Source organism: Solea solea, chromosome 15 (assembly GCF_958295425.1).
Source record: "Solea solea chromosome 15, fSolSol10.1, whole genome shotgun sequence".
In the NCBI taxonomy this organism is placed as follows: domain Eukaryota; kingdom Metazoa; phylum Chordata; class Actinopteri; order Pleuronectiformes; family Soleidae; genus Solea; species Solea solea.
Window position 1 is genome coordinate 11,603,421 of NC_081148.1, and position 27,856 is coordinate 11,631,276.

The following is a 27,856-nucleotide window of genomic DNA, read 5'->3' on the forward strand; positions in this document are numbered from 1 at the left end:
CCCAAACCAAGCATGAATGAATGAGCTCTGAATGGGTGCTGGTGGGTTTCAGTCTGCGACTCTACACACACACACACACACACATGTATCATCCGAGATGTGGTCAGCAACACAAAGGAGCAGGGGAGCAAGCAGGTCAACCGTGTTCTTGCGTCAGCCCCACACAAGAGGTTGGTAGTTGTAAAAGACTGTAAACAGCAGTGATATAGAGAAAAAGACCCATGATAAATATTTTAGTCATCAGACCATCAGCAGTGTCATTATTCCACACTGGTGACTCACAGAAACCTTTCTCAAAGAGACAGATTATATGTCACAGTTTAATCCTGCAATCTGTTTTATGATGTATGAAGTCATATGTCAGTATTATGTAATCATTTTAACTAACTTATACCAAAATGTAACTTTTTCATTTCTGATACCTGGGCTTTGGGTATCTGCCGATACCTGATACCGATCCGATACCTATGTGGAAATGACTGAATGCATCAGACTTGACTTAAACATTACTTTCCTAACTTTATAAAACAAAATGGAACAAATGAACATATCATACATGAACTGAATTGTTATTTATCAAAATAGACAGTTGTGCACCAGCGGCAACTGAGACAGCATTCAAAATAAACAATACAATACCATATAAAATTCAGCATCTGAATCTGATAATAAATAAGTAGCTTAACTAAGTCTCTAACACACTAAACAAAAACATATAACCTCAGCTGGACACTGAGCTTTCTGCCACTACCAAGCAGCTTGTTATTCACTCTGTCTATTGCTACATTCAAGTGGAACTAGTGAACTTGTAATTGTGTCGGGATCAATCGCGGATAAAACATGGAAGTCTTAAACTATCAAAGAAACATTGTAAATATGCTCATCTTGTGAACACAGTAAACAACCACATTTGAATTCTAGTTTATTGTGTGCGGTGGTTAACAGGCAGAGGAATGTGTGAGGTTGCAATAAATCAATAAATACTCTGTATTATGCTCTGTAACTGTATATTTATATACAGTAGGTAATATTGTTTCCCTACATCGTGTGACAAAAAGAATCGGAGTCCTACGACAATGACGAACACATTTCTCTTGGCTGAACAAAATGATCCACACGGGTTTTAGAATGACCAGTACAAGTCGAGAGTATTTGATCGTGCATGAACTTACAACTGGGTGAATGTCACCTCTGTCAAAGCCCGGGCAGGTCGTCATCGCCTGTGCTGGCACGATGTGACTCCTGGTTTTGGATCTGTGCCACACAAAGAACTACGACGTTCTACTTTACTGCATAAGTGTCAGGCCGTGTTATTGGAGTCCTCTCGTCCGTCCTGTTCATAAATCAAGTGATTCAAACAATATGTATACAATGAGTGATAGGTAATATAAGCCAGGTTGAAAGCACAAACTAAAGCATGTCGTTGTTTTGGTTTTTTTTTGGGGGGGGGGGGGGGGGTTCATTTCTAAATATATTTGAAATAAAATAACATAGGCGCCTGGTCTAAAGACATGTTTTGTTTTTTTGTACATTAGAAGTACTGCTCATGTTAGCATGACATATATTTTACGACAGTTGTAACAAACAATTCCGTTTACTAACTGTGGGGGGAACCCAAGAGCAAATCATGCATTGTGTAGATCTGTAGATACACAAGTGTTGGACAAGTCTTGGACTTGGCCCATTAATTAGTGTAGTTAGTCTTACTGTGGCCAAGTGTCTGATATGAGCTGGGAGCGATAAGTTTGTGAGCTCGCTAATCAGACACATTAATCATTTTGGCCCCATGTGTGCCATTCCGCTGTTTGCTGTTGCATTTAAACCTGTTATCTATATTGGAGCCGATGGAGGGTGTGGTGAAACAGAAAGGGGGGGGGGGGGGGGGGGGGGGGGGCGACCTATACTTGCCTATACACGAAACAGGGAATGGCCCTTTAATGGCCATTGTTGGGTATTTTTAATCAGCTTTTACAATGGCTGGCTGTCATCAAAAATGACTGAATGATAGTAAAGGTTTGTAGTTGAAGTGCTTTGGGAAGTTTGCTATCAGCCCGGGAGTTCATTGTTTGAAGGAGGTGAGGGGGGAAACTTGATTTTCTCTCAATCTCTTTAACACCAAAATGACCCCAGCTTGTTAGTCAATAAAGCTATAACAGAGTTCCTGATAGGAGGATTGTTCACAGGCTGTTAAAGGACAGGCACCATCCCTCAGGCCACAAGTATTCAGGCCACCCTGAAGTCAAGCAGCTCCACAGGCCCTTTGAAGGCTTTGCTCTCTTTCACTGTCAACCTGCCTCTTTCTGTCTGATCCATCTTTATCCGCTCTCTTCTGCCACCCGGTCTATGTGTGTGTCACTCATCCTATTCTGCATGCCCTTATTCCCTCTCTTTTATCCCAGGATCGCTTTGATTAGCATACCAAAACCCCCATGCATTTCCCCCATGGTTTAAGTGCTATTAATGCTAATTGGAGGCAGGGAACTTCTCTAAGTAGATCTCAGCAGGTCTGTTTGTACACCTGGTGGGGGGGCTCTCTCTGTATGCATGTGTGTGTGTGTGTGTGTGTGCCCCAGCCTTAACCCCAAACACACAGGCTGCCATAAACAGACTCACAGATACTGTATGTTCATTATTTAAGAGGAATGGTCACCCTCTACTGTATGTCATCACATTTCTTTGTATGTATACACCGCAGGTTCCATAATCTCTGCACACCATTTGCCTTTTAAAGAATTTGACTTAAGGGGAAAATACTTGCCCCAAAACTTTAATTCACTTAATTCCGTTTCATTCATCTCAAAATTTCAAAATTAAAGTTATTCTTATATTTTATACGTAGTTTATTTGACAGGGCAGTTCTAGTCAAGATTTAAGTGACCTGCAATGAAGAATATGACATATGAAAGCTATGCTAATTGTTCACATGTTTGATTGTTAATAAGCCACCATTTTACCTGTCCAATGAGTGGTATGTAGCTTTGATATGGTGCTTTTTTTGGCTTGTATATAAACATATAACACGTGTGTCTCTGTATTTCCTGAATGCCCACATGATGTGTGGTTTTACTTTGAGTTTAGTGCTTTGGAAAATCCCTTTACTCCTGATGTCATCATGTACTCGGCTTTATTTGCAATAAAGTCACACGTGCACGACATTCTAATAGTTTTTCTCAACCGTCTTTGATTCCATGAAAACATAATGTGTGAGAAATGAATTGGAAATATTCACATATATTGCACACTGAAGTAAGGATATCAACAATGATCTTTCACATGGTTGGTCTTGGCATCAGGTGGATTGCCAGAACATTTTGTGTCAGACACAACCGATGTGAAATCACTCTGATATCATTTGTGAGTCAGGCTGCATTGTTGTGTTTTTAGTGAGATGCTGAACATTTAATCCACCCATCATTACTCAAATCCCAAGGTTGAAATTGATTTCTAGACCCAAATTGCATCTCTCTTACTACCACATTCAGTAGTATCGGTACTATCAGCATCAGCAGCAGCATCAGCAGCAGCAGCCGGTGTTTATTTTATCATTAGAATACCACTGTCCTCAAAGAGGAGGCACTCTGTGCTATGCTACGGTTAGCACGTGTGGCACTGAAGGAGCAAATTGGATTGGTATTACAGTATGTAAGCCCAGTCTTACATCCTGATGAGCGCCGCAAAACAAATTGGATTGGTGGCGTGTAAATCTGAAGCACTTTGATGAGTCGAAGGGGCAAATTGAATTCTCAACAATGTAAATCTGTATCAGCTCAATGGCTCCCCAGCTCGACTCCGGCGCTGCCGCCGCTTAAATCATTCGATTGTTCCCTGCTGTTCCAAGACACAATCTCTCTCTTGGCCATTTGCCGCAGCACCTAATCTGTTTTTGATGACCGTGTAGGGATGTAGCTATACATATGGGCAACTGAATCTCCCTCTGGCCCACTCCTCCTGAAGAAGCGCTCTCATTCTTTCTTCATTTTTATTTTCCTCTGTCTCTTACTCACACTCACACACACACACACACACACTCCCAACCTGTGCAGTTGGCAGAGAAAGACTGCTCTGATTGAGCAATCCATGTGTGTTGATTCAAGAGATTACTCAGATGATCGGTCATACTAATGGACCTCCTGTTTTCTCAGGAAAACATTTTGATCTCTGTCTGTGAGATAAGGCAGCTGACGTGACGTCTCTTATTTATTACTCCGCTGCAGCCCTGTTGATTCCCATGGATCATATTTATTGCTTTTCCTTATGGGCTTCCCTATAGTAATGTGTTCTTTGTGCGCTACTATGCTAGAATATAAAGTCCCTTATTACCTGGATACCATTTAAACCATCGTAAATGACCGGAGATATTTATAGTGTGACTTTCTGAACGCGTGTTGCTTTTGTGTCTCTGCAGTTATCCATACAGTGAAGACAGCAGTCAGGGGAAGCAGTACATGAACACCAGATGCCCTGCCTGGTGTGACCGAATCCTAATGTCTCCCTCTGCCAGAGACCTGGTCCTAAAGGTAAAGAGACTTAATGATATAATGTGTAACATTTATGGATTAAAATGTCATTTTCTCATTGCTCCAGAACAGGCAACATCACGTACCGCCTACACACACTTTCTAACCCTCTCCAAACAAACACAGCTATAATTTCTGGGGCAAAACCTCTATAAAACATTGAGTAAGGAAGGAAATATCTGGTGTTCCTAGTTAGACACTGTGTTGTCTTTTGTTTTTGCATTTTATTGTGTATTTGTTCACTAATAGATTGCTGTGTACGGTGCGTTCTTCTGCTGAAACTCTCCCCGGACAGCAATTCCCAGAAATGACATAATGTGCATTTAACTGGACCCTTTTTTTCTGACATAAACACCACGACTCCTCCCTCGGCTAATGTGAAGATGTCTGTATTTCGCTCGCTCTTCATTTCTCCAACTCCATCGTCCTTGATCCGCATTACTCTCCCCCGTCCTCTGTCACTTCACAGATGGAAGGATGAGGTGTCTTTTGAATATTTGAATATTAATTTGGAGAGCTGAGCCGCGGGTCCACCCGAGCAGTATATATATCCCAGACTTATAGAGTTCCAGTGGGCCCCATTTTCTTCATAAAACCACCAGCTCTGTCTCCAGCTGAAACCTGCAGGACCGCACTCGGCTGCAAATCCATTGTAAACTCCAGCCAATCTGCTGCCTCTGTCTTCTCCTCTCCCCCGTCCTCCTGCGCTTCAGTCTGTTCAATCTTGACTCACTACTTTGTTTGTCGGATTATGCAGACTTTTCTTAAAACCTAAATCAGCGCATAGAGATGTGGGTTTGTGAACCCTCTCTTCTCCTCTCGTGTGTCAGATTGGATGTCACGCATGCTCTGGATCCAGCAGAAAGCAGCATCAAAGCCAGTAACTTGGTTATAGCTGTCGCTATATTATCTATATTATTTCAGAACTTAAAAAGATGAAGTGGAAAACCCTTCCTTGCCTCCCTAGCATTACACCAGAAAAGGCACCGAAATCTGCATTTTATATTAAGAAAGAGCTTCTGTGACAACAAAACACCAGTTGATGTTGTTGAGCCTTTAATTCTGGATTATTAGCCAGTAAACTCAACTTTGACCGTAGAGTGTTTGTAGGGCTGGAGCACACAAGCTTTCATCTGTTAATGTGTGTGAAAGAAATGCAGCAGTGTTTTGTACAGTAGCACGCCACAGCAGGAGGCCGCTCAGGAAGTTTGGCTCTCTTTTGTCTGCCACAAATGAGAAATTCCTTCCTGGTCTTTCTTGTTTGCTGTTGTCACTGCGACTCCGCAGACACACCAGGACAACAAAGCTGCTGGCTATTATTATATTACAGGGCAGTTTATACGAATGCACAAAGGTGGAAATCTACATACGATGGGCCTAGTAGTTACATTTCCTCCTTTACAGTTCAGTGACTGCACTGTATTCTAGTCATTTCAGTTAAAGTGAGCAGGAAAAACAGTCCTTCATCGGTGCTTCCATCCATCCATCCATCGTCTGCCGCTTTATCCTCCACATGAGGGTCGCGGGGGTCGCTGGTGCCAATCCCAGCTGACATAAAGCGAAAGGCGCAGGGTAAACCCTGGACAGCTCGCCAGCCCATCACAGCGCCGCATAGAGACAAACAACCATCCACTCTCACACTCACACCTACGTTCAATTTGAACGTAGGTGTGAGTGTGAGTGTCCAATTTACCTCGTCCCCAAATCTGCACGCTTTTGGACAGGATGAACTTTAGGAGAGTTTTGAAGATTTTAGGGAGGCCCTGTTTCTTTGTAAACACTTCAAAACAAGCTTCCTGTATCTTACTGTATAAATTGTCTAGTGTGTGAAGGCTTCGACGTATTTCACACAGTTCCTGAGCTGCAACTCCTCCATGAGCGGTTCAGGTCCAGACGGCGCGCTGTGAAATACGCGTAGAAATCCAAACAGCAGAGAAACACCCACCGCTTTCTCGTGTTGTGAGTGTGTAACTGCCCTGTGATTAAGATTAACATTAAGACACAGCAGCACAATGAGATGCAAATCCTTACATTGGCGAGGGCACGTCAGTCGTCTTTCGGAAGCTTCCGTTACTGTGCTGAAGCTGAGAAAAAACCGGACTATAAAGCATTTTGAAAAATAACATGTAGTTTATTTCAACCGTTTAATGTGTCAGAATTATGAAAACACACGTACACACACACACACACACACACACACACACACAGCTGGTTGGTTGTTTGCTTTTCTTCCCCTCAAGCACCGGCTAATTGCTTGTAATGCAGGGACAGAGTGGAACGGTTAGTGTGTTCGCAGATTGGCTGATGATTCACTGAGCACACACACTCTCTGGCTCTGAGCATTACAGATTGTTGAGACATGGGCCCGTAAACAGCCCGGCCTGTGGCGTCATCTATCATGGCACGGTCGGTTAACTCGCCATCATGTTATTTTCTGCTTGCCGAGCCCTAACACGCCAAAGGTTGCCCGCTGGCCGTGCAGCGCGGCACCAGCTCTGGGAGCGCCAGTAATGAATGTTTAGTGGAGCGAGCGCTCCCTCTCCGCCGGTGGGCCCCGGGTAATTTGTTTATCTGTCTAAAGATTATGCAGCCCGAAAATCCACAATTTTATGCTGCCTTTGTAAATTATCAAGTGTGTGTTTGATGAATGTATCCGCGGCTGTGGGAGGCAGCAGCAGTCGAGGTGGGGGGGGCGCGGGGGGCTGCCAGACAAATAGAGAGGTGGCAGTGCGTGGCCCGCTGGGAAAGGTAGTGAGGTGGAGGCACACGTGTGCTGACCCTGCTCCACTGCTGGATTGGTCTGAAGTTAATTTGGATTCTGCTTTATGGTTCATTCTCAAGCTCTTTCGTCTGAAGCACCAGTGCAGATCACGGAGACACAACTAGTAGCACCCACCCAGCCACCATCCTCTGTGCGTGTGTGTGTGTGTGTGTGTGTGTGTGTGTGTGTGTGTGTGTGTGTGCGTGCGTGCGTGCGTGCATACATGGGGGTTGGGGGCGGGCTGTTTAAAAAGTCTTTAGTTCAACCAGACAAGTGTGATTTATTCTCCAGTCTGCAGATTCATGTATGAGTGGGTAACGGCTTCTTTGTGCGCAGGAAGTGATATTGGAACACGATTCTCTCAGATAGGCGCTTAGATTACACTGGGAGTGTATTTGATCGAGAGAGGCAAATGCCCACTTTGTGAATCACTCCCGCTTTTCATTTGTCTTCAGCGCGCGGCTCACAAGTTTCAAAGTTAAAAACTTGCAGACTTTCCAGTGGTGCAGTCACTCCGCTGGATACCTGCATGTGGTGCTGCTGCTCTGCAAGAGTAACACATTCAGTACAAGGAGTTCACCTGTGTACTTCAAATGTGTTCATGTGGTCACTGACTCGTCTTTTGTGCCTACAAATAATAATAATTCTGCTGTGACCGCGGTCGAGTCACAAGTAAATACTGGGACGCAACGAGTTTTGTTCTGGCACTTTAAAACACTGCCGTTCCTCTGTCTAACAACACATTCTGTGTCTTATATTATTTTGAAAGGTACAACATTATCCTGCTAATTGTGTTTAATGTAGCTTGTACATTGATTGCTCATCCGTGAATGTATCATCAAATGTGATACAAGCCTGTAATGACTGCACTGTGTAAACACTAACACAGTGCTGCTGACTGTGCATCACTGTGTGTGTGTCTGTGTGTGTGTGTGTGTGGCAGTGCGGCGCGGTTCCTTCACACACACACATGTTTTTTTTGCATTACAAAAACTTTGTGGTTTTGTGTCTCTGCAGCCTGAAAACGAAGAGAAGTCTGTAGTCTACGATAACATTGGGCCCAATGTCTGCATGGGGGACCACAAGGTAACAACAGGGGCTCTGCCCACGTCTTCACTCACTGTGTCACATTGTCGTCTGTGCTGTTGTCAATAAACTCAGGAAAGACTGTTCTCACCACATTTGCATCTAATCTGCAAATATAATAGTACTGAGGTTTTAAGGCCTGTTATTCTCCTCTGTGTTGGTGCAAATGTTAATATTCCAGCAACGTAAATGCAGTTTGAACCACTTCAGCCCTCTCATCAATGCTTAAAATGACAAAGTGACTATTTTAAGTGAAAATCTAAGTCTAATTGCAACTTTTCTGACTCATATGTAGATTTTTTTTTTTCAATATTTACTGTTATAGATGTCAAACAAGTCGTATCTTTACCAGGAGATACCACCTTAATATAAACTACTGTTGAATTTTTTGAATGGGGAGATAATTAAAAAAGTAGAATGATTAAATTGCAGCCTAATTGCTTCATTTTAATTGATTTCCAACTCACTTAGCAGCAGCTTTATTTCAGATTTGTAAAGTGAGCGTTAACAGTCATTTAAGGAAGAAGCTTTCAAAGTAGGGGAGAGGTCGCTGCACTGTGTTCTCTCTGAACACTGTTGCTTCAGTCTCCGCCGTGTCAGACTCAAAAGACAGGCGCCTTAAGTCAGGTCTTTCATCATCGCCGAGTGTGATAGAGGCGCTAGTGTGTGTTTGCGAGGTGACCCTAAGGCGGCAGCAGAACCACACGCTGCTGCTAAAGTCACAGCTGGCTATGTTTAAAAAAATGTCCGATGTTGTTAGCACATGGGCACAAAAATGCCGGGCCGTGGTATGTGAGTTTAACCTGTGTGTCAGAGGTGCTCAGAGATGGGAAGAGTGAGGGATGGTCCCACAGAGCATTAATAAAGTCTTCCACTTGTTGTCTCTAACTTTCTGTCTGTCTCCCTCTTCCAGCCTGTCTTCCTGTCCTTCCGAATAACAGCGGGGGCAGGTAAACCTAATGCAAATAAGCACAAGTGTTGTGTGGTGCAGTGATATCGTGGTAAATATGATTTTTTTTTTCCTTTCTCATAATTCCCATAAACCTCATTGTTGCTATTGTTTGCTTTGCGTTTGCTTGATTTTACGCCATCACTTTTTTCACAGAGTTTTATTCCAGAATAAAACGTCACCAGTGGGGGGAAAAAAAAAATTGAAATAAAAAGATATTTACTGACAAACTATAACTGCATCTCATGTGTGAACTTGTGCGTGGCCATCAGGTCATTGACACTCTCACTGAATTATAGGAGTAAAACTTTTCCTCTTCTTTCTTTCTTCTTTCTTTCCACAGGAAAGTGTTGCCAAAAGGGAGAGAACATATTTCGTGAAGCACCTCTGTGAGAACACCAGAGAAACAAAACAGGATACACACACACTCGCATAGAAACACACACACACGCACACACGCACACACACACACACACAGAGAAACACGCACACACACTTTGCACAATCGTACACTGAAGAACGTAGACAAACTTTTTTCAGCAGTGCTGACCGGTTGCAGTTGTCCTGACACCTCATTCATACAAACACGGAAAGCGGAGCCTCTCTCCCTCCCTCTCTCTCTCTCTCTCTCTCTTGCTCTCTCTCTCTCTCTCTCTCTCCCTCCCTCTCTCTCTCTCTCTCTCTTGCTCTCTCTCTCTCTCTCTCTCTCTCTCTCTCTCTCCCTCTCCATAAAACACTCGCTGAGATGTGGACGAGCACCGAAGGCTCCGGGACTCCAGTCAAAGACACACACATCGTTGACCTCACCGTTGCCATGCAACCCCCATTCCCTAGAGAAGAAAAAGCAGGACACACGGACGGACGGACGGACAGATGACTCACTCTTTTCCACGCCACAGCCTCGTTGCCAAAACTCTAATTCAAATCAGTCCTACTACATCCTTTTAGACACCATATACTACTTTTTTTTTTTAGGTATGCCTCTATGTATAGAGGATACTTTTCCATACAGTATGTAAGGTGTTTTAAAACAAAAAAAAAGACATATATATATATATATATATACATATATATATATGAAAAGTGCAATGCAAAAAAAGTTGTATATCTATATTGTTAGGTTTATTTGTATAGTATATAACATAGAGTTGTTGATGGTTGTAGTGCCGTTCTCTTTTTCTGACCAAACTTTGTGGTCCCTTTGTTGGAATAGACTTTCTTTTGTTTTGTTTCATTTTATTTCAACAATTTATATACATACATATATATTATTATTTTATTTTATGTTTTTTTGTTGTTGTGTGCACAACACACTGCCATGCCTGACACATCCGTTGAGTCTCATTTTATATACTGTACTTTTTAAAAAGAGATAATTTATGATTCTTACCAAAATGTTTTTGCGCGTGCACCGACCGACCGAGCGGCGACGACGCGGTGACTCTGCGACTCGTCAGTGCAAGAGGAGAGGAAACGTGGGGCGCGGGGTGGGAGGGGGACTCTTCAGTGACTTGTTGCCTAGCCAAGAATGTTTTAAGCAGTGCCATAGACCATGCAAGTACATAAGATAAGATTTCATACAGCACTCTCACCTTATTATTCTTACTCTAACTTATTTCTATAATATTATGATTCTGAATGTGATATTTAGATAGGCTTGGGTATCCTTAAAAAAAAAATGTAAACTTTATTTGTCTATTTTTGTTACTGCATTACAGTGCCAAGTATTCTACACAGAGTTGACGTGTGTCAGAGTTAGAAAGTCCTTAAGTCAGACAGTAAAGGTGTTGATTATCAAATGTAAGAAACAAAACAAAGCAGCAACAAAAAAAAACACACAAAAAAAGGCAGGGAAGCTCTAAAATGTTGGGGGGCAGCAAGTTTTTATTTGTTTTGTATGTAGCCTTCACTGCAGATAATTGATGCATTACGTGGGGGGGGGCGGGTCGAGCGGAGACGCCAGTGTTTCTTTTTATTGATTTCATTTACAACACTACAGATTTCAGACTGTGTGAAGCCGTCAGGTTGATCTGCCGTGATTTTTCTAAATTTAATTTTTAAATCTTAAATCACTGCGAGTAGAGATAATGTTTGTGCTTTTTTGCTGCAGAGTTTGTGTTGTCTTGTGTGATTTGGTTCATAGGCAAAAAAAAACAACAACAAACAAACAAACAAAAAGCCCTGCTTGTTTTTGTTCCTGCTGGTCCTTGTGAGTATGCTGTTGGAGTAGAAGCTGCAGTTTTTTCCTTCACTCCATCTTATAAAAGCAGATAGAGATTTTATTCTATAGCCCCTTCTGGACGGCCTGGCCTCTACTGTAGGTGATGCAGTTCTCAAGCAATAAAAAACCGTTAGAGCTCAATGACTATTTGTCCTCATTTTACCTAGAACGACACAATAAGAACATTATACATGCATTTATTATTATTATTGTTACTATTATTATTTAGGTTTTTTTAAAGGATGCATTACTACACTAGTCTTTAAGGGACTTAAAGCAGATTGATCATATTATAAAAAAAGATTGCTGTTAATGTTTCTTATATAAACCTGTTTGTCGGCTATTAATATTCTCTTTTAACTTTTCATTGGGGCTGGAAAGGAAAAGTTATCACGATGAAGCATTTGCAGATCAGTCCATATTGATAATTGCATCATGATAAATGTCTGACTCCTAATTTGTGGGGTTTTTTTTCGTAGTTTTTAAACTCAGAAAATTCTAAACAAATTTGGGATTAAACATGAAAAACAATGATTCATTTTATACATGTTGTGTTTGTGGAATGCACAAACATTATATCGATATATATTGAACTTCTTGTACATTAGTATTGAAGAATATAAAAGTTCTATCACCATATGTGTCGTTATTTACTTTCTGCCAAGATCTTGTGCCCATCATAATGTTGTAAATGTAAAATACTACTTTTTATTACTTTTAAGTAAGAGCATCACAAGATAATTAATTATCTGTCCTCTTCAGATTAGAGATTGTATCTTCCTGTAATCCATCCTGAGAGTGAGTCTCAGAGTACCTTTAAATTCATTTAATTTCAATGATTTCAAAATTGAAATAATAACATGCTAAGGTTAAAACAGAGTCATATTTATATACGTCATAGTGTAGCATTTTCAGGAAGTGGCCACTAACTGTCTTCACTTCACTCCATGCTCGGTTTGTTTAAAGATTTCTAGCAAAGTGCATGACTTTATGACTTTATGTTAATCTCAATCCAGAATCCAGGCAGAGCGCAGGGATGATTCCCACAGTGGATTGACGTTAGGTGCAGTGGCCTGTTAGAAACACAGGGGGCGCACTCCTATCACACACGTCCACTTTAATGGATTCTGTGCTGGAGCAATGACACCGGACTTAAAATAGCAGAGCACAAATAATACATACCCAGTGAGTGAATTACTAAAAAAAAATAGTAATGAGATTAAAATGTGGACGTTTGTCTCTCAGGAAAGACCTGTTTTTGTTTTGTTTTTTATTCGTAAAGTTTCCAGAAAAACACTAATCTGTATTAGATTATCATTTTTGTTATTATTGATGCTTTAAACGAACATACAAATATAAAGATGTTAGTCAATAGTCATAAGAATAAAATGTATTGTAATTGTTATGATATATTCTTGTTAATTCTTCAGAGTTTAAATCATTCTCTCAATAATGATAATAATAAATTCAGTTATTGATAGTCATGAATTTGTCTTTAATTTATATTAAGCCCATACATTCAAACAAACCCCCCCACAATAAAAACCAAAAAAGAAAAAAGATCATTTGCTTGTTAAATAATTTATTCATAATACAAAGTGTTTTTTTCTTTTCCTTTCTTCCTATAACCTTCCCCGGAAGCAATAATACTCTTTTAATTGCAACATAAACGATGGTGGTTTTCTGTTCCGCAGTGTGATGAGGTGAAGATAAAAAAAAAAACATAATCTCTCTGAAATTAAAATGCAAAAAAAAGGGGGTAAAAGGTGTGTGTTTCTGCTGGGATGTCGTTAAAACAAGCGAGTTTCCTTTACAGTCGTTATTTACAGGTCTATACACGTGTGTCTGTGTGTGTGTGTGTGTGTAAGAAAACAGTAAAAGATGGCTAAAATAAAATATAATAAAACAAGGGAACTGTGCGGAAATAATAGCGGATTCTTTTTTTCTTGGAGGGAATAAGCGCGTCAGATCTGCGGAAAACGGAGGGAAAGAAAGAAATAAAGAAAGTAAGGCTGCCATGTTTCCACTGCAGGCGGAAACAACATAACTTATTCAGTAAAAAATATATATACAATCTCACGTACATTTCTCATCATTAGGCTACATCACAAATCATTCATTCACCTCAAACCTGCGCCACTTTTTACTCTCTATCTCTCTGTCTGTCTCTGTCTCCTTGTAGAACAGTGGATACCCTGGTTAATCTGAGCTTTAGAAGCATCACAGGCCCCGTTTACACCTGCCTCTCCTCTCCTCTCCTCTCCTCCCTCTCTCTCTGTGTGTGTGTGTGTGTGTGTTTTTATTCTTTTCTTTTCTTCTTTTTTTGAAACATGCGTCTGGGATCCGGATCAGTGTTGGCTGCTGCTGCTGCTGCTGAATCAGCTCTGATGCAAACTCACTGCCAAACAAAAAACAACCCAAAACAACGCAAAAAAGACATTAAAGCTTCACTTTAAACTGTGACAAAATGAAAGTGAAGTGACGGAGTTGTGGAACCAAACAAAAACAAAGTCCAACATTGATCCGGATTGTACATTGAAGTTTGTTTACATTTACACCTGTTGTTGTTGTTGTTGTTGTTGTTGTTGTTGTTGTTGTTGTTGTAGTTAAAACTCCACTTCTATGCGTAAAACCGTCCTCAGGTTTTTATATAGTCCGACATTTTGTGTCCTTTTCTTTCTTTCTTTCTTTTTTATAACTGACAACATGATCAGAGTGTGTGTGTGTGTATGTGTGTGTGAGTTCATGTCGTGGGTGCCCACAGACGCATGTTCGTCACGTCAGGTGGAAATGGGGTCCGAAAGAGTGCGATGAGTGTCTGTTTGGACCCCGTTTGCCCTAGAATCCCACACCCTCCCCTCCATCCCCTCTCTCCCACTGTGGGCATCACAACGTGTCCGAGCTGTTGCTGCACGGGCTGATGAGCGCCAGGTTCGTGGCCTTGTGCTTTTTCAACAGTCTCGTGATTTTCTCGTCGTCCGAGTTCGGGTCCAGCGGTTTGTTGTACTCGTCGTCCTCCTCGTTGTCCGAGCTCTCCTTCATCTTCTCCGTCTCGGAGTCGTGCTTCTTCTTGGCCGAGGCCATTTCCGCCGCGTGTCTCTTCCGCCACTTGGTTCTTCTGTTCTGGAACCAGACCTGTGGTTGAGAGAGGAGACAGAGCGGTGATTCACGCGTTCAACAGGTCCACACTGGAGCAGGTGTCCAACTAAAGCACATCAATTCTGTATACACATTCTGTATATTTCTTTTTTTTAAGGTTATACACACTTAATTAATTGTGTCTCATTGTTTCTACGGCGTGCGCATGCTGTCAAAAAGTCCGATTTCACAAAAGTGTTGTAAAATAATAATAACAACAACAACAATAATAATGATGATAATGATGGGTTTTTACCTTGACTTGGCTCTCAGTCATCCCTAAAGAGTAGGCGAGGCGGGCTCTCTCTGGACCGGCCAGGTATTTCGTTTGCTCGAAAGTCTTTTCCAGTGCAAATATCTGCTGCCCTGAAAACGTCGGTCTGGAGTGTTTCTTTTTCCCGTCCTTGTCCAACATGATGTTTGCTTGGCCTGTTAAAAAAAACAAACCCAAAAACAACACGATGGAATTGTTATTTAGGATGGAAGTCAAAACAATTTGTTTTTTTTTTATATATATAAAACACTCAAAACACAGCGACACAAATATTAAATAATAATAATAATAATAACAATAATAATAGTGTTCAATGTGTGTTTGCTGATATTAACTATGTTTAAATTTGTTGTTGTTGTCATGCATGTGATGATAATGCATTATCAATAATGAGGAAAAAATCCCAGTAATTCTCAGAAAGCAGAGCTCAGTATAATAAATAGAATACCAAGAATGATATAATAAAATAAAAAATAATTATACGTATATTATAATTATAAGTAAAACTAGATAACATTTTGAACTCAAGCAGTGTAAAATGAGCTGTTTACAGACTAATAAAAGTATTATAAATAATTTATAAAATATATAAAAACTATAATTTGATTGTCACATGCTTTGTATGAATGTATATTTTCTATGTTTACAGCAAAAGATATGGGAATGTTCTGCTTTGTGTGGACATGTTTCTCACAGGCCTGAATCATGTCTGAACATAAACAATAAAAGAAAATAATAATAAATAAAAGATAAATAACAAGGAGCTCTGACTTTGTACAATCCATAAACTAACTATTCAAAGTTGCCAATAATCAATCAAACAAACAAACAAACAAACAAACAAACAAATAGTGGGACTCACTGGGGCAGGGAACTCGCGGGTCCCTCCAGGGGGAACCTTGCATCACTCCGGGCCAGAAGATGGGCGCCCTCCCCGGCAGCTCAGCCAGAGGCTTCGGGTACCGCGACACCGCCGGGCTGAAGTACATTCCGGCTGCTGCTGCGGCGGCCGCGGCCGCTGCGGTGGTGGCCAGGCCGTTTATTCTCGGGAAGCCGGACAGCAGCTGTCCCGCTGCGTTGATGGGTCTCCCGAGGATGTCGCTTATTCCGTGCGGGGTGCTGCCGGGGAGCTGCGAGTTGAGGCTGCAAAACTGCTGCGCCTTGAAGCCCGCGGGGCTCTGCTGCAGCGCGTACGGGAACAGCGACGTCTTCATCTCGGTCATGTTGTGCAACGCCGCCAGCGGGGTGCTGCCCAGGACGAACGCACTCTGCCGGTTAGCGTCCATTTGCCCGACCGCTAACATTTGTCAACATGAAACACCAAAGTCGCTTCAAGGAAAACAGGGGGGGAATAAGTTTGCGGTGCGGGGAGGGGGATAAAGGCACAGAGAGCGGGACTGGTGATGTTAAGGAGCCAGGCCACTTCTGTCGCTCTGTCCACAACAAGTATCCTGACTCAACACGAACACGAACAAGAACAAGAACAAGAACAAGAACAAGAACAAGAGGAAGAAGAAGAAGAAGAAGAAGAAGAAGAAAACTTGAGCAAAGGCGAACTTCTTCTCTCTGGGGAAGTAAAGAGCTTGGCCAAACTCCCAAAATGTCTCTCCTCCAGTGTGTTGAGGTCGGACCGTGTCAGCTGGGAGTCTGTTGCCGCTGCCGCTGCCGCATGCGTCCGCCACAGGAATCCTCGCGGTGAGTGTGATGATGTTTTAGTGGTTTTGATGGGAACCATTAAAAGCTCGGCTTCTCCGCTTGTTAAATGGACTCGCTCTCTGCTCAGACTGTGGCGGCACCAGCTGATAACAGCGCCGCCACCTGCACGCGCGCTATTCCCATTGGACAAGGCCGAGTGAGACAGCGTCGCTGATTGGACGAGACACAAACTCCGCTGCTTCACACGTGCGCCTCCGCTGGAACTGCGGTGTCTTCACGTACTGTCGGAAAAAACACGTCTTCTCTTTGATTAAAGCGCTTCATTGACTTTACTTTATTTATTAATGACATTTTTCTCCCTGAAAGAGTTAACTGCGTTCATATTTGGGAAAACAAAACAACATAGAAGCACATATCTATAGCTAGACATGTATAAATAAATAAAAATAGGGTTGCTATGAAGTGACTTTAATGTACAGTATAGGGCAATCTTTTAATACATGTATCTGATGTTAATGCTTTACATTGCATTATTTAATATAATGATACTACTATATGATTTAATGGCAATAACAATAACAAATATATGTGTGATATTCAACTTTATAACATGTTTATTATCAGTTTTGATTCACAAAAGTTTTCATGTAAATGTCACTGATGGTAAACTATATTCATTTTCACTATACTAAATACTATACTAAATACTAAATACTAAATATTTATACGGATATAACTTGAGTAATCACATGGTATTATTAGAACTTTATTTCACGTTTACCATTATTATTACCAATGTGATAATTACATCAGAAATAATATGTTATTATCATAATATTGTTGATATAGTGTTTTCCTCTCTGACGTCTCCATACCCACATCACAGTTATTTACCAAACAACTCTGTTGAGAGTCTGTTAAAAATCAATTGAACGTTGTCCCAGGCCTCATTTTAGCCTCTGGCAGTCATGGATATCGGAGGAGTCCCCTGAACGCACCACGCAGCCACACTCTATTAAGACCTTTAATGCTGTTAATGATGCGTCTCCCACTGTGGAAATCATTGTTTTCCACATAATATGACAAAGAATTGACATTAACACGTCAGAAGCTGTTGCTGGAGGACGTGAGTGTATTTAAACGGTATAAAATGTATATTTATTATTTATATATAATGGAAGTGAATATGACACAATTCACGGGGAAACTCTATTTAGACATGTGTCTTGTTTGTTTTTATGTGACATATTTGATTGGATTTAGATTTTGTTTTGGGATTTCCAATTTTGAATTTCGTATAAAAAAATTAAAATAATAATGATTTCACTCACTTAACCTCACCTTGTTGAACATCCTCACTGTTCCCTTTTTTAATTAATTTATATGTAGTGCAATAAAAGGGTTAATAAATAAATAAATAAATAAATAAAATTGAAGTGGATCATTGAAGAGAGGCTACACAGTCTTTAAAGGACAGGGCTGCATTTTTATACGAGGGAAATAATCCATGTTTTTCTTTTTTTATTCTTTTAATTTTATTTTATTTTTTTTATTTTGAGACAAAGTGCGTTATTAGGGTGAAAGTATAGTGTGAGAAAAAGCCTCGTGCAGGCTCCAGTCATCACTCTGAGTGCTGTAATATTTTATGGAGATGTGAGAAGGTTGTAAGAGTGAAATATGAGCACGTTAGCGTTTGAAAGGCTTCAGCAAATGCACCTTGCTGCCCATTTGCTCACCGGGGAAAGATTGTGGATTTTAAAAGGTTTTTCAACGCGAGGTGATTCACAATTTTGACTGTATTTCTCTCCAGGTTGAAGGGATGCAGTACACACGTTTTCTAATTCTGTTAATGTCCCTCTTTCTCTAATTTACACACGTATATTCCCCCCCGATGATATATATACTGATTTCATTATCTTGTTTTAAGGTCTTTCTAAAAATGATCACTATAGGAGAAGCAAAAAACACTGTTCTTTTGTGCAGCTTTGCCAGAGAGATCCGCTCTTTGCAAAAGTAAATAAATAAATAAATGATCGTTGAGTTAAATAAAGCAGGGCCTGGCTGACACTGACCCAGCGTGAGATCAATTACAGAAAGATTGGCACTTTGTCCACTTCATCTCCAGCCAAAGACGAGCGATGCCAAACAGCCCGTCACCCTAAAACCATAATCGCAATTTAACATCATGAATTATGTGAATTTTAAACTCGTAAATTTACCACTAATTTCACAGTTCAAACTCTTAAAATCGGATTTGTTAAAGAGGGGAACATTGAATGGTTTTAACTTATATATATATATAAACAAAATATGAACTTTTCAAATAATTGATAATTATAGATTTGAATATGTAAATAGGTCTGGTGAAATAGTGGTGAACCTGTTGCTGACACGTCTTGATTTATATTCAACATATTCTTTTGTTAGTTTTGCAGTCATGGGTTGTTGGCGCGCGCACACCACATGTTTTTTGTCCTGCTGCCACTGAAGGGACAAAAAAATGTTAATAAACAGCGTTAAAGATAATCTTATCTGAGTGTAAGACACACATGGGAATTGACAGAGGAGATGCGCAGATGTCAGTGGATCTGCGGCGTCAGCTGCGCCAACAGCACATGCGCTCACCGTTTCCCACACAGCGATTTAAGCACAGGAATACAGTAAGAAAAACACAAAAAAATGTCGTTTTTACACAATAAAAAAAAGTGATTGACTCTAAAATATGGGCCCACACATTTTTACTTTAATATAAAATGCAACAGACATTTTTTCAGCAGCTCATCCGCCCACAGTGTGCAATAATTGAATTATCCATGCGCTCCATGCGTTTTTTGTTTTTTGTTTTTGTCTCTAAACACTCAATGGACTGAGAGTCTTTAAACTTGTGACTGCAAGTAAATTAAAGCGCTCGAAGAAAAAATAAGAAGCTGAATACTTTGTCCAGGGGCGCCCTCTAGTGGCACAAATACGGAAGAGTGTCAGGGCCACATGTAAAAAGATTGAAGTTAAAATTCTGAGAAAAAGAAGTCTTGACTTTAATCTCAGAGTTCATGCTGCTTTATTTTTGGTTTTCTTTCTTTCATTCATTTTTTTTTTACATATGGCCCTAGTCTTCTATACAGAAATGAAACTTTGATTTATTTGTATGGATATATGGATTGTCCAATGAAACCAGTTTTTTAAATAAAGGCTACTTTATTTTCTCTCTCACCAAATTATCAAATCTTTTCAAACTAGGGTGCTTAGAATCCCTCCTACTCTTTTATAATTATTTCATATAGTTTCTTTTTATTTTCTTCTTGTTACACACAGCCCACACAACTAGTTTGGTTACATTACTAGTTTCCCTTTCTTCCAGTTTTTGAAGAATTTAATGTGATTCAAAAGTTACACTCACAGTTTTTTACGTTGTTCAAATCTTTTGATTTACGGTCATCAATGACTCAGAGATTCATAGTAATTAATATTTGTTTAAGGCCTTTATGTCTTATTCTCATACAGTCATTCATAATGAACGGGCAGTTCTGTGTTCCACAATGGAAGCACTGTTCTTGAAAACCCCCTGTGTTTTATGTTTTTACATATATGTAAACTACGCCTAAAGTTTGTCCTTCACTCACTCATGTTTGTCCGTGGTGCTGTCATAGCCCCCTCTACAGGCTATTCACAAAACAGCCACACAGTCCTGAACACATAATGGGACATGCTGGTAGTACTTCTGTATGGACAAGCACAACCATGATGAAAATAATACTTCAGTTTTGATGAAATCATGTGATTTGCAGTAACTAAATAAATAAATAAATTTGGTTCTAAAAACACAATGAAAGATGATTTCTGGTGCAAAATTGACAGTGACATTTGTTTTGCATCCCCATGCTTTGTTTCTTTATCAGTTTTGACTTAATCATAGCAATAATAATAATAATAAACACTTGAAGTGATTTAAACAATTGTTTTGTTCCAGTCGTCATTGATGTAGTCAGTGTGGTTTGTGTTGATTGATCTGTTTGGGTTTTTTTGTTTGTTTTTTAAAGAAAACTTCAGTCATATTGTCATTCCACAATTGTACAGGAGTTGTGTTCTCTCAAAATGAATTTTGACTTGTCTTGAAACATTACCTCCTGTTTCATATGTTACAGGTGTATGAATCCAGTGAAACCACAAGGTGGCAGCCTGTATCAAGGAGAAGGACGAGGAACTTGCAACAGCATCCTGGTGTGAGTGTGTGAGTAGATTGACTTCCTGAGGTCACTGCTCTGCTGTGTCTGACTCAACACATCACACACTGGTAGTGAATCTAAGGGCAGATACTTTGCTAAAGCAATTAAAAGTTGTTCTAATGAAAACATAACGTACATCCTCATTAGAAACACATTTAAATGGAGTTTACACGGAGCTTCCTGTGTAGCAGGTGTGGCCGCTGCCTTGTCAGTTCAGGGTCAGGTCAGAGGACTCATCCTCTGTTTGTAAAGTCAAGTGAGGTCTGACGACAGAGTGCACTGTGGGTGAGTTCATGTTATCTCTCTTTTATTAAATATCTGAATCACCATATCATGCCAGCAGGCCTGGTAACAGTCATGTGAAAGCCCTGAGGAATGATGACACTCATCTCTGGACACTTTTCTCCAACATTCTTTTGCTTTTGTTTGCGGTGCTTTGTGTCCATTTGGAAATCAGAGATTGAAGGCTGAACCGCTGCACAGATCAGGGAGCAATAACTGGGGGCATGAGGGAAATGAAAGTGCCGGGTGATGCAGCTGGGCTTTCATTGACAGCAGCTTAGAAAAACAGAACTTCTGGCCAAACTCTCAGGCCGCCTCGTTGGCCGAGCTGGACGGCAGACAACCATGTCCTCATGGATACTTAAGGGTTTAAGAACATCTTCCCTTTTAAATTCCTCATTGATACCTCGGTGAACGCAGGTCAAGCAAAAGCTACACGGTTTATGGCTTATCACTCAGTAATATATTACTGTCATATTATTACTTTATTATCATTACTTTACCCTTATGCTACTCTTTAATGGGTAAAGTAATAACATTAGAGTAAATATTACTTTACTCATTAGAGTAATATATTACTTATTATTACTTTAACATTAGAGTAATATTACTTGCTATTACTTTACCCATTAAAGAGTAGCATAAGAGATTATAATTTTTAAATAATACTGAGTTACTGCGTTATTAGATGTTTGTTTTCTTTAGAGGCTACAGTACCTGGTGATGATGGGTTACACGTGGCAGCTCACATCAAAAAGAATATACTGAAAAGAGTAAAAGTTGGGAGACTTATTATTTTCCCCCAGAGGCTGCCATGGTAACAGTTGTGCGGTTTGACTTTTACTTGTGTTTTACTAAAGTGGATTCAGTTACGAGAAAAGAAACTTTACTTTATCACATTTTGATTCCAGTTACAAAAGTAATGCAGTAATATTGTAGGAGCCAGGTCTCATTTTTATTTGTGTGTTTCCCCCCCCCAACCACTAGGGGGTCGCATTTCTTTTCTTTTCTTTTGGCTGAGGCAGTCACTGGCCCTGATCATGCTGGGTCACTTTACTCAGGTGTTGCAGACTGAGAGGCAAACAGTTTTCTTCAGACACCAGGATAAGACTGAGTTGCTACAAATATAATGGCTAATGTAACGTATTACTTTTGCATTAATTGCATTACTTTTCACTGAAGTAATATGTAATGAGTTACTTCCTGAACACTTCCCATGTATGAAACATTATGCTCACAGGTCTGCGTTAATAGTCTTGGTGTCACTGCATGGCAGCTGTCAGTGTTGCAGTGCCTGATGGGAAAGAGCATCGGATGTGTGACGTGACGTGATGTGATGTGATGTGATGTGATGATGTGTGATTTGGCCGTAGGCTGAGTTTCACATAACTAATGGCGATACAGATCTGTGTTTGACTGACTTTCTCTGTGTCACCTCGATGTACTGAGTCAACGTACACATGAGCTGTGCCTGCAGCTCTGTGCATCCAGCTGGCCCGGATCATTAGTGCACAGACAGATTTTTTTTTAATTTTATTGCAATTATTAGTGCTTATATTTATACACCGTGTGTCTTTAAATGCAGTTTTGACACGAGATAATGAGCAGCAGAAAGCTCAGTGTGAGGGATTTTGATTTGGCCGACCGAACTTTCTGCATAACATGAAAATGTCATACGTACAGTTTTGACATGCACGTTGATATGGACTAAATGTGTCTACGGGTCTCTCTATTGTTAGGGCTCAGGTCGTTTTTGGCACCAATTAAGTGTATGTTTTGTGAAAAGACTTTCCTTTAGCAGCAATGTGCAGCTGAAAACACAAAGATCATCTGTGCAAGTCATATATTACAGACCTTTCAGTTCAATCAGACTTTTAAACGACTCACTGTGTTTTTATGATCATTATATTAGTATTTTGGTATTTATTATGAGCATTGGGTGTGTGCAATGCAAGTAACGGGTGCATGCTTTGTTCACTTTGAGTGTTATATTTTGTCATGTGTTGTTTTAGGCATTATTATCAAGAGATCAATCGAGTCCAAGACAAATTTCCCCACGGGGACAATAACAGTATACAACACAATCAATACAACGATACAACGATACAATCAATACGATCGACACGATCGACTTGCTTGGCACAGTCTTTTTAAGCTTGGATGGATAGCTGTTTTGTTGTTTTTCCTTTTTTTAGTTGAGCATTGAAATGAAACGTCTGTAAGTCATGAAATATTAACCTTTTGTAAAATGTTAACGCCTTGAAAAACCAAACAAAAACCCATCACGTTGCTGTAGAGTATTCTGAAAGTTCATTTGTCAGTAATATCTGTGACGGCTGTGTCCTTTTGGTGAGTCACAGTTCTTCACTTTGATGGTTTTATTGATGTCGTATTAGTTGTTCGATATCAAAAAAGACAGAATTCACTATCCAGGCCTGGAATTATAGCAGTTAAGGATAGAAATGCAATCAGTATATGAGGCTAAAATCAAGTCTTTATTAAGAAGATTAGGGATGAGAATCGGTATCGTTTTAGAATCAGTATCGGTCCGATATTGGTCAAAATCACTGGATCTGATATCGACCAGAACAGAATCCAAAACTCTTACTGAATCACACGCTTCACTATGCACAGACAGACACGGAGCATTTGCATTTGAGCTGCACAAATGTGTTGTAAACAGCTTCATAGTTCATAAATGGTCTAAAATGACAGATTAATATTGGTACCAGTAAATACTCAAGTTTGTGATATCAGTATCTGACACAAAAAAGTGGTATCGTCCCATCCCTGATAAAGATGGTGATCGAAGCAGTGATTTTAGCGTGAAGAAGATGGAACATGGAGCTGGAGCATTGTCTGATGTCTCTAGAGCTTCTTATAGTATATCCTTTGTCCGTGGTGAGATTTATCAATTGCCTCTTGTTAGGCAGATATCAAGGGTACAGGCTGTGTTGTTCGGGAGAGCTGGTGCACCTGCAGGGTCACAATGATTGATCACTCTGACACACAAAGGCCAGTACTGCTAATGTTCTCCTGCCTCTGACGCAGCCTGAAGGCCTCAGTCATTGCCGCTGCCATTTGAATTTTCCCCTGAAAAAAGCCTCCATTTTTATTCTTGTTGAGAATTTTTGTCAGTGTGTTAAAGTCTGTTCTCCTTGGCAGCCTGCCGGCACACTTACAGGCTCTCGCTGATATTGATGACAGAGTGAATAAGAAGTGAGAGAATTAACGGCAAATGAAGGATAAGGAGTTTATCCAGATGAAGACAAATGAGCGGTCGGGCCCGGCTGCACGGTCTATTCTCTCAACTCTTACTCCTGGGTTAGAGTATAAAAGTACCTGGATAATGGTGATATTTCATGAGCAATGTCCACTACTATTATCAAATTCCTCCCTAAAGAGCAAGTTTGTAGAACACAATTTTCACTCAGTGTTTTTATGTGGCTTACAGGGGCTTACTTTTTCTCTTGAAACAGCAATTAGTGTCCGGGCGTAGCCTCGGCGTACAGAGAGAAATGTAGACGCTCAGACGACGCGGAGTCCCATTCTTAGTTGGTCTGAGCAGCACTTCTGTGGGCACCTGGACAGCTTATTTACTCTCTAATAGAGATAAACTGGTGTGGACAGTCAAAAAGAACCATCACTGCTTTTCTTTATCTTCCACATGCGGGGCGTGAGGGTCGCTGGTGCCAATCCCTGCTGACATAGGGCCAAAGTTGGGGTCGCACCCTGGACAGGTCGCCAGTCCATCACAGGGCCACATAGAGACGAACATGCAATCTCCATGCAGAAAGGCCCTTGTTCTTCTTGCTGCAAAGACAAGAGGGCTAACCACTACAGTACACATAAGTATTATTTAAGAGCCTCGGAAAAATTAGCTTTGGGCCACACGTTGGCGTAGTGGCAAACACCGTTGCCTTGAAGCAAAAAGACCCAGGTTCACGACCCAGTCCAACCAAGGCCTTTCTGGAAAGGCTGAGTTTACATTTTGTCCCCAAGTACGCTTGGGTTTTCCCCGGGTTCCCCGGTTTCCCCCCACAGCACTAAAACATGCAGAAGTTAATTGGACACTAAATTGAATGCTTGTTCTTCTCTGTATGTTGGTTCTGCAGTGGACTCTCCATGATGTACTTTGCCTTTTGCCCTGAATGAATGAATGAATGAATGAATGAATGAGCTTTCACACACTATCATGGCTGACAATAGCAGAAGGTTTGACGGTGCAGTGTAAAGGTCGATAGATAATAGTAACCTGTCACAGAGGCCCTTTTTTTTGGCTCATTCTCATTACCATTTAGCTTATTGTCCAATCTAAATGTTAAGGAGGATCAGAGAATAGAGATGTAATTAGACCACAGATGTATCAGTCATGACGTATGAACATCTAACCATAGAGGTGTTTGCAGACCCTATCTGTGTGGCAATTAATAGCATGAGCTCATTGGTTCAGATGTGGCTGTATGAGGAAGAAAACATTCAGCATCTGGTGCAGCTATGAATAACCGTTTATTTTCCATCTCTGTTTGCTGTGAATGACTTGTACTGTTGTTATGTACCTGCATGATAAGTCTATCACTGTATGTGCTTTGGGATTTACAACAACTGACATATTCCTGTCATCTGCAGCATTTTAATATGACCCTGCTGATGGCACCTTCATGAGGTGACTAAAAACATGACACAATTAAATTCTAGTTTGTTCAGGTTCAAAGTTAAACCACATCTTGGAGCTCCTGAGGAATTCTGAGTAACTAACAAAACACCGCTGGTGCCTCCACATGGGGAGGGGACACATTTAGAAACAGGTGTGACACATTAGGGCAGTTTTCAGTTAGTTTTAGTGTACTAGTTTTGTTATTTTTAGTGATGGACCCTCCACATTTTCTTGTGTGGATACTTTAATGTTGGAAAAAATCGGGATGGATCACCACAGATGCCAGTGTGTGATGAATCTGGGGCTGAGAGACAACCATGAACAGGTCAAAGAAATGTGGTTATGCTGAGCCAAACTTCCAACATCTGCCATGAAGAAGAGTGGTTGGCAAACATTCATTTCGGCCTTCAAAAATGGGCAAACGTCAGTCCACATTTGTTGGCCACAAGAGGAGTTGACGATTCATGTGGGAGCTGCGTATCTGAGAGCTGACGTGCTAATTACGTCATGTCCAGGTACCTGGCCAATCACAGGACAGTGGGAAAGCTCTCTTTGGCTGGCCAATCACAACACAGTCCGCGTTCTGGGGGTGTGATTTTGGTCTGAAACAGCAAGGCTGACGAGAGCGTCAGTGAGGAGATATTTCGATCGGCTCGTTTGCAGCGACTCTGAGGTTTTTAACCATGAAAACAAGTTAATATATGTAAGTAGACCTCCATAACTAACATATATGTGTGATACAAGCATTCTATGTCGCCTTTAATTGACGATTGTAAATCACCAGTGTGAATTTATATATGAATAGTTAGTTATTACACATTATCTCCACTATAACTCTATAAATATATTTGATATTCTCATTTTTCTTCTTTTAGGGTAGTTTATTCATCACTTCATACACCGTTATTTATAATGTACAACTTGATAAACAGTATTAGATAACTAATAAAAACCATGTACATTTCCTTAAATCATAAACCTAAAATTGTGATTCCCAGCTGTTTATAGCAGCAAACTACATTTACAACTTTCTGTGTTTCATAATCAATACACACTTTTCACTTCACTAAACTGAGATTTTGAAACCCCTGTCTGACCTGGCCATTCACACACACACACACACACACGCACACACACCTGTCCCTCATTATCATCAGACCTGCGGTCGCCTGTGAGTCTCCACACCTGCACCTTGTTCATCATCAGCTTGGCTCTGTATAAAGATGTGGTCACTGCTTTTGTTCCAGTTTCATTTGCTTGTGTTTCTGCCCCTGCTTTGTTTCCCTAGTGTTTTTGTGTTCATGCTACCAGTGTGTTTTTTTTTTTTCAAGTTGCCTTGACCTGCTTATAATCCACCTTTTTCATTACTAAAAAAAAAAGGAACCCTGTCTAAATCTGCTTGTCTTAGAGTCTGCATATGGGCTCAACCTCCCTGTGCTGATACAGCAATCCTGAAATAACACAGTGGGCAAAAGTAGCAGAGACTCATTTTGTTTTAAATTATTAGTGCAATAAAATGGACTTTACAATAAGCCTGTGACTCAAGCAGTACATGCAAAAGGCAATCATATAAAAAGGGAGGCACACAGCGTAATCATGACCATGTTTTCATATCATCCATCTCTCATCCACAGTTCAGAATTTCAAATCTCATAAGAACATTAAGCAAAATAATACTCTTTGTGTGGGTCCCAAACTTAAAAAAACCCCTCTCCAGTGAGTATAAATCCCACATGACATTAGAAATAAAAAAATATTCTTCAAGTTGGTGACTGAGTAAACAATAAAAATACTGGTGGCAGAGCAGAGGAGAAAACAGGAATGAGATGATACTTTTGACTCAACCAATGAACTAAAGAAACAGATCCAGTGTGTTTTGACAAGATGGCAGGCACCTGGATTTTTTTTCAGCTGTTGGTGACTTTGCAACTTTACAATGTAACAGTGTTTCTATGCTGCCTCCTTTGTCTGAAAAAGGGCTTTTGTCAAGCAACACTATCAGACCTGACTGAGGGAGCATTTGTGTGTATACACCAGCAGCACAGGGGCGGGGTCAAGAAGCATGCATGCCATCAATCTGCTGAACGTCTGA

General features: G+C 40.5%; 2 protein-coding genes across 3 annotated transcripts in view; one reads left to right on the forward strand and one right to left on the reverse strand.

Moving 5' to 3' along the window:
* Window positions 1-11,258, forward strand: part of LOC131474031 (inositol polyphosphate-5-phosphatase A) — a 133,095-nt gene extending 121,837 nt beyond the window's left edge. The window contains exons 13-16 of one of the 2 annotated variants that reach the window (XM_058651749.1): window positions 4,406-4,517; window positions 8,296-8,364; window positions 9,278-9,365; window positions 9,657-11,258. In XM_058651749.1, coding sequence (XP_058507732.1) covers window positions 4,406-4,517; window positions 8,296-8,364; window positions 9,278-9,358 — 262 coding nt within the window. In that variant the 3' untranslated portion in view covers window positions 9,359-9,365; window positions 9,657-11,258. The remainder of the gene's footprint in view (window positions 1-4,405; window positions 4,518-8,295; window positions 8,365-9,277; window positions 9,366-9,656) is intronic. The other variant, XM_058651748.1, reaches the window with a different exon arrangement.
* Window positions 11,259-14,114: 2,856 nt separating this feature from the next.
* nkx6.2 (NK6 homeobox 2) lies at window positions 14,115-16,737 on the reverse strand. The gene is made up of 3 exons (XM_058651708.1): window positions 15,809-16,737; window positions 14,929-15,101; window positions 14,115-14,669 (listed from the first exon to the last, which is right to left on the reverse strand). The coding sequence occupies exons 1-3, from the start codon at window positions 16,248-16,250 to the stop codon at window positions 14,421-14,423; spliced, it is 864 nt and encodes a 287-aa protein (XP_058507691.1). The 5' UTR covers window positions 16,251-16,737; the 3' UTR covers window positions 14,115-14,420.
* Between the last annotated feature and the right edge of the window lie 11,119 nt (window positions 16,738-27,856).

Coding starts and splice junctions, on each gene's coding strand:
- nkx6.2 (XM_058651708.1), bottom strand. CDS start 16,250: ATGTTAGCGGTCGGGCAAATGGACGCTAACCGGCAGAGTGCGTTCGTC. Junction 15,102..15,808: donor CCCGCGAGTTCCCTGCCCCA/GTGAGTCCCACT, acceptor TTTTTTTAACAG/GCCAAGCAAACATCATGTTG. Junction 14,670..14,928: donor TGACTGAGAGCCAAGTCAAG/GTAAAAACCCAT, acceptor TCTCAACCACAG/GTCTGGTTCCAGAACAGAAG.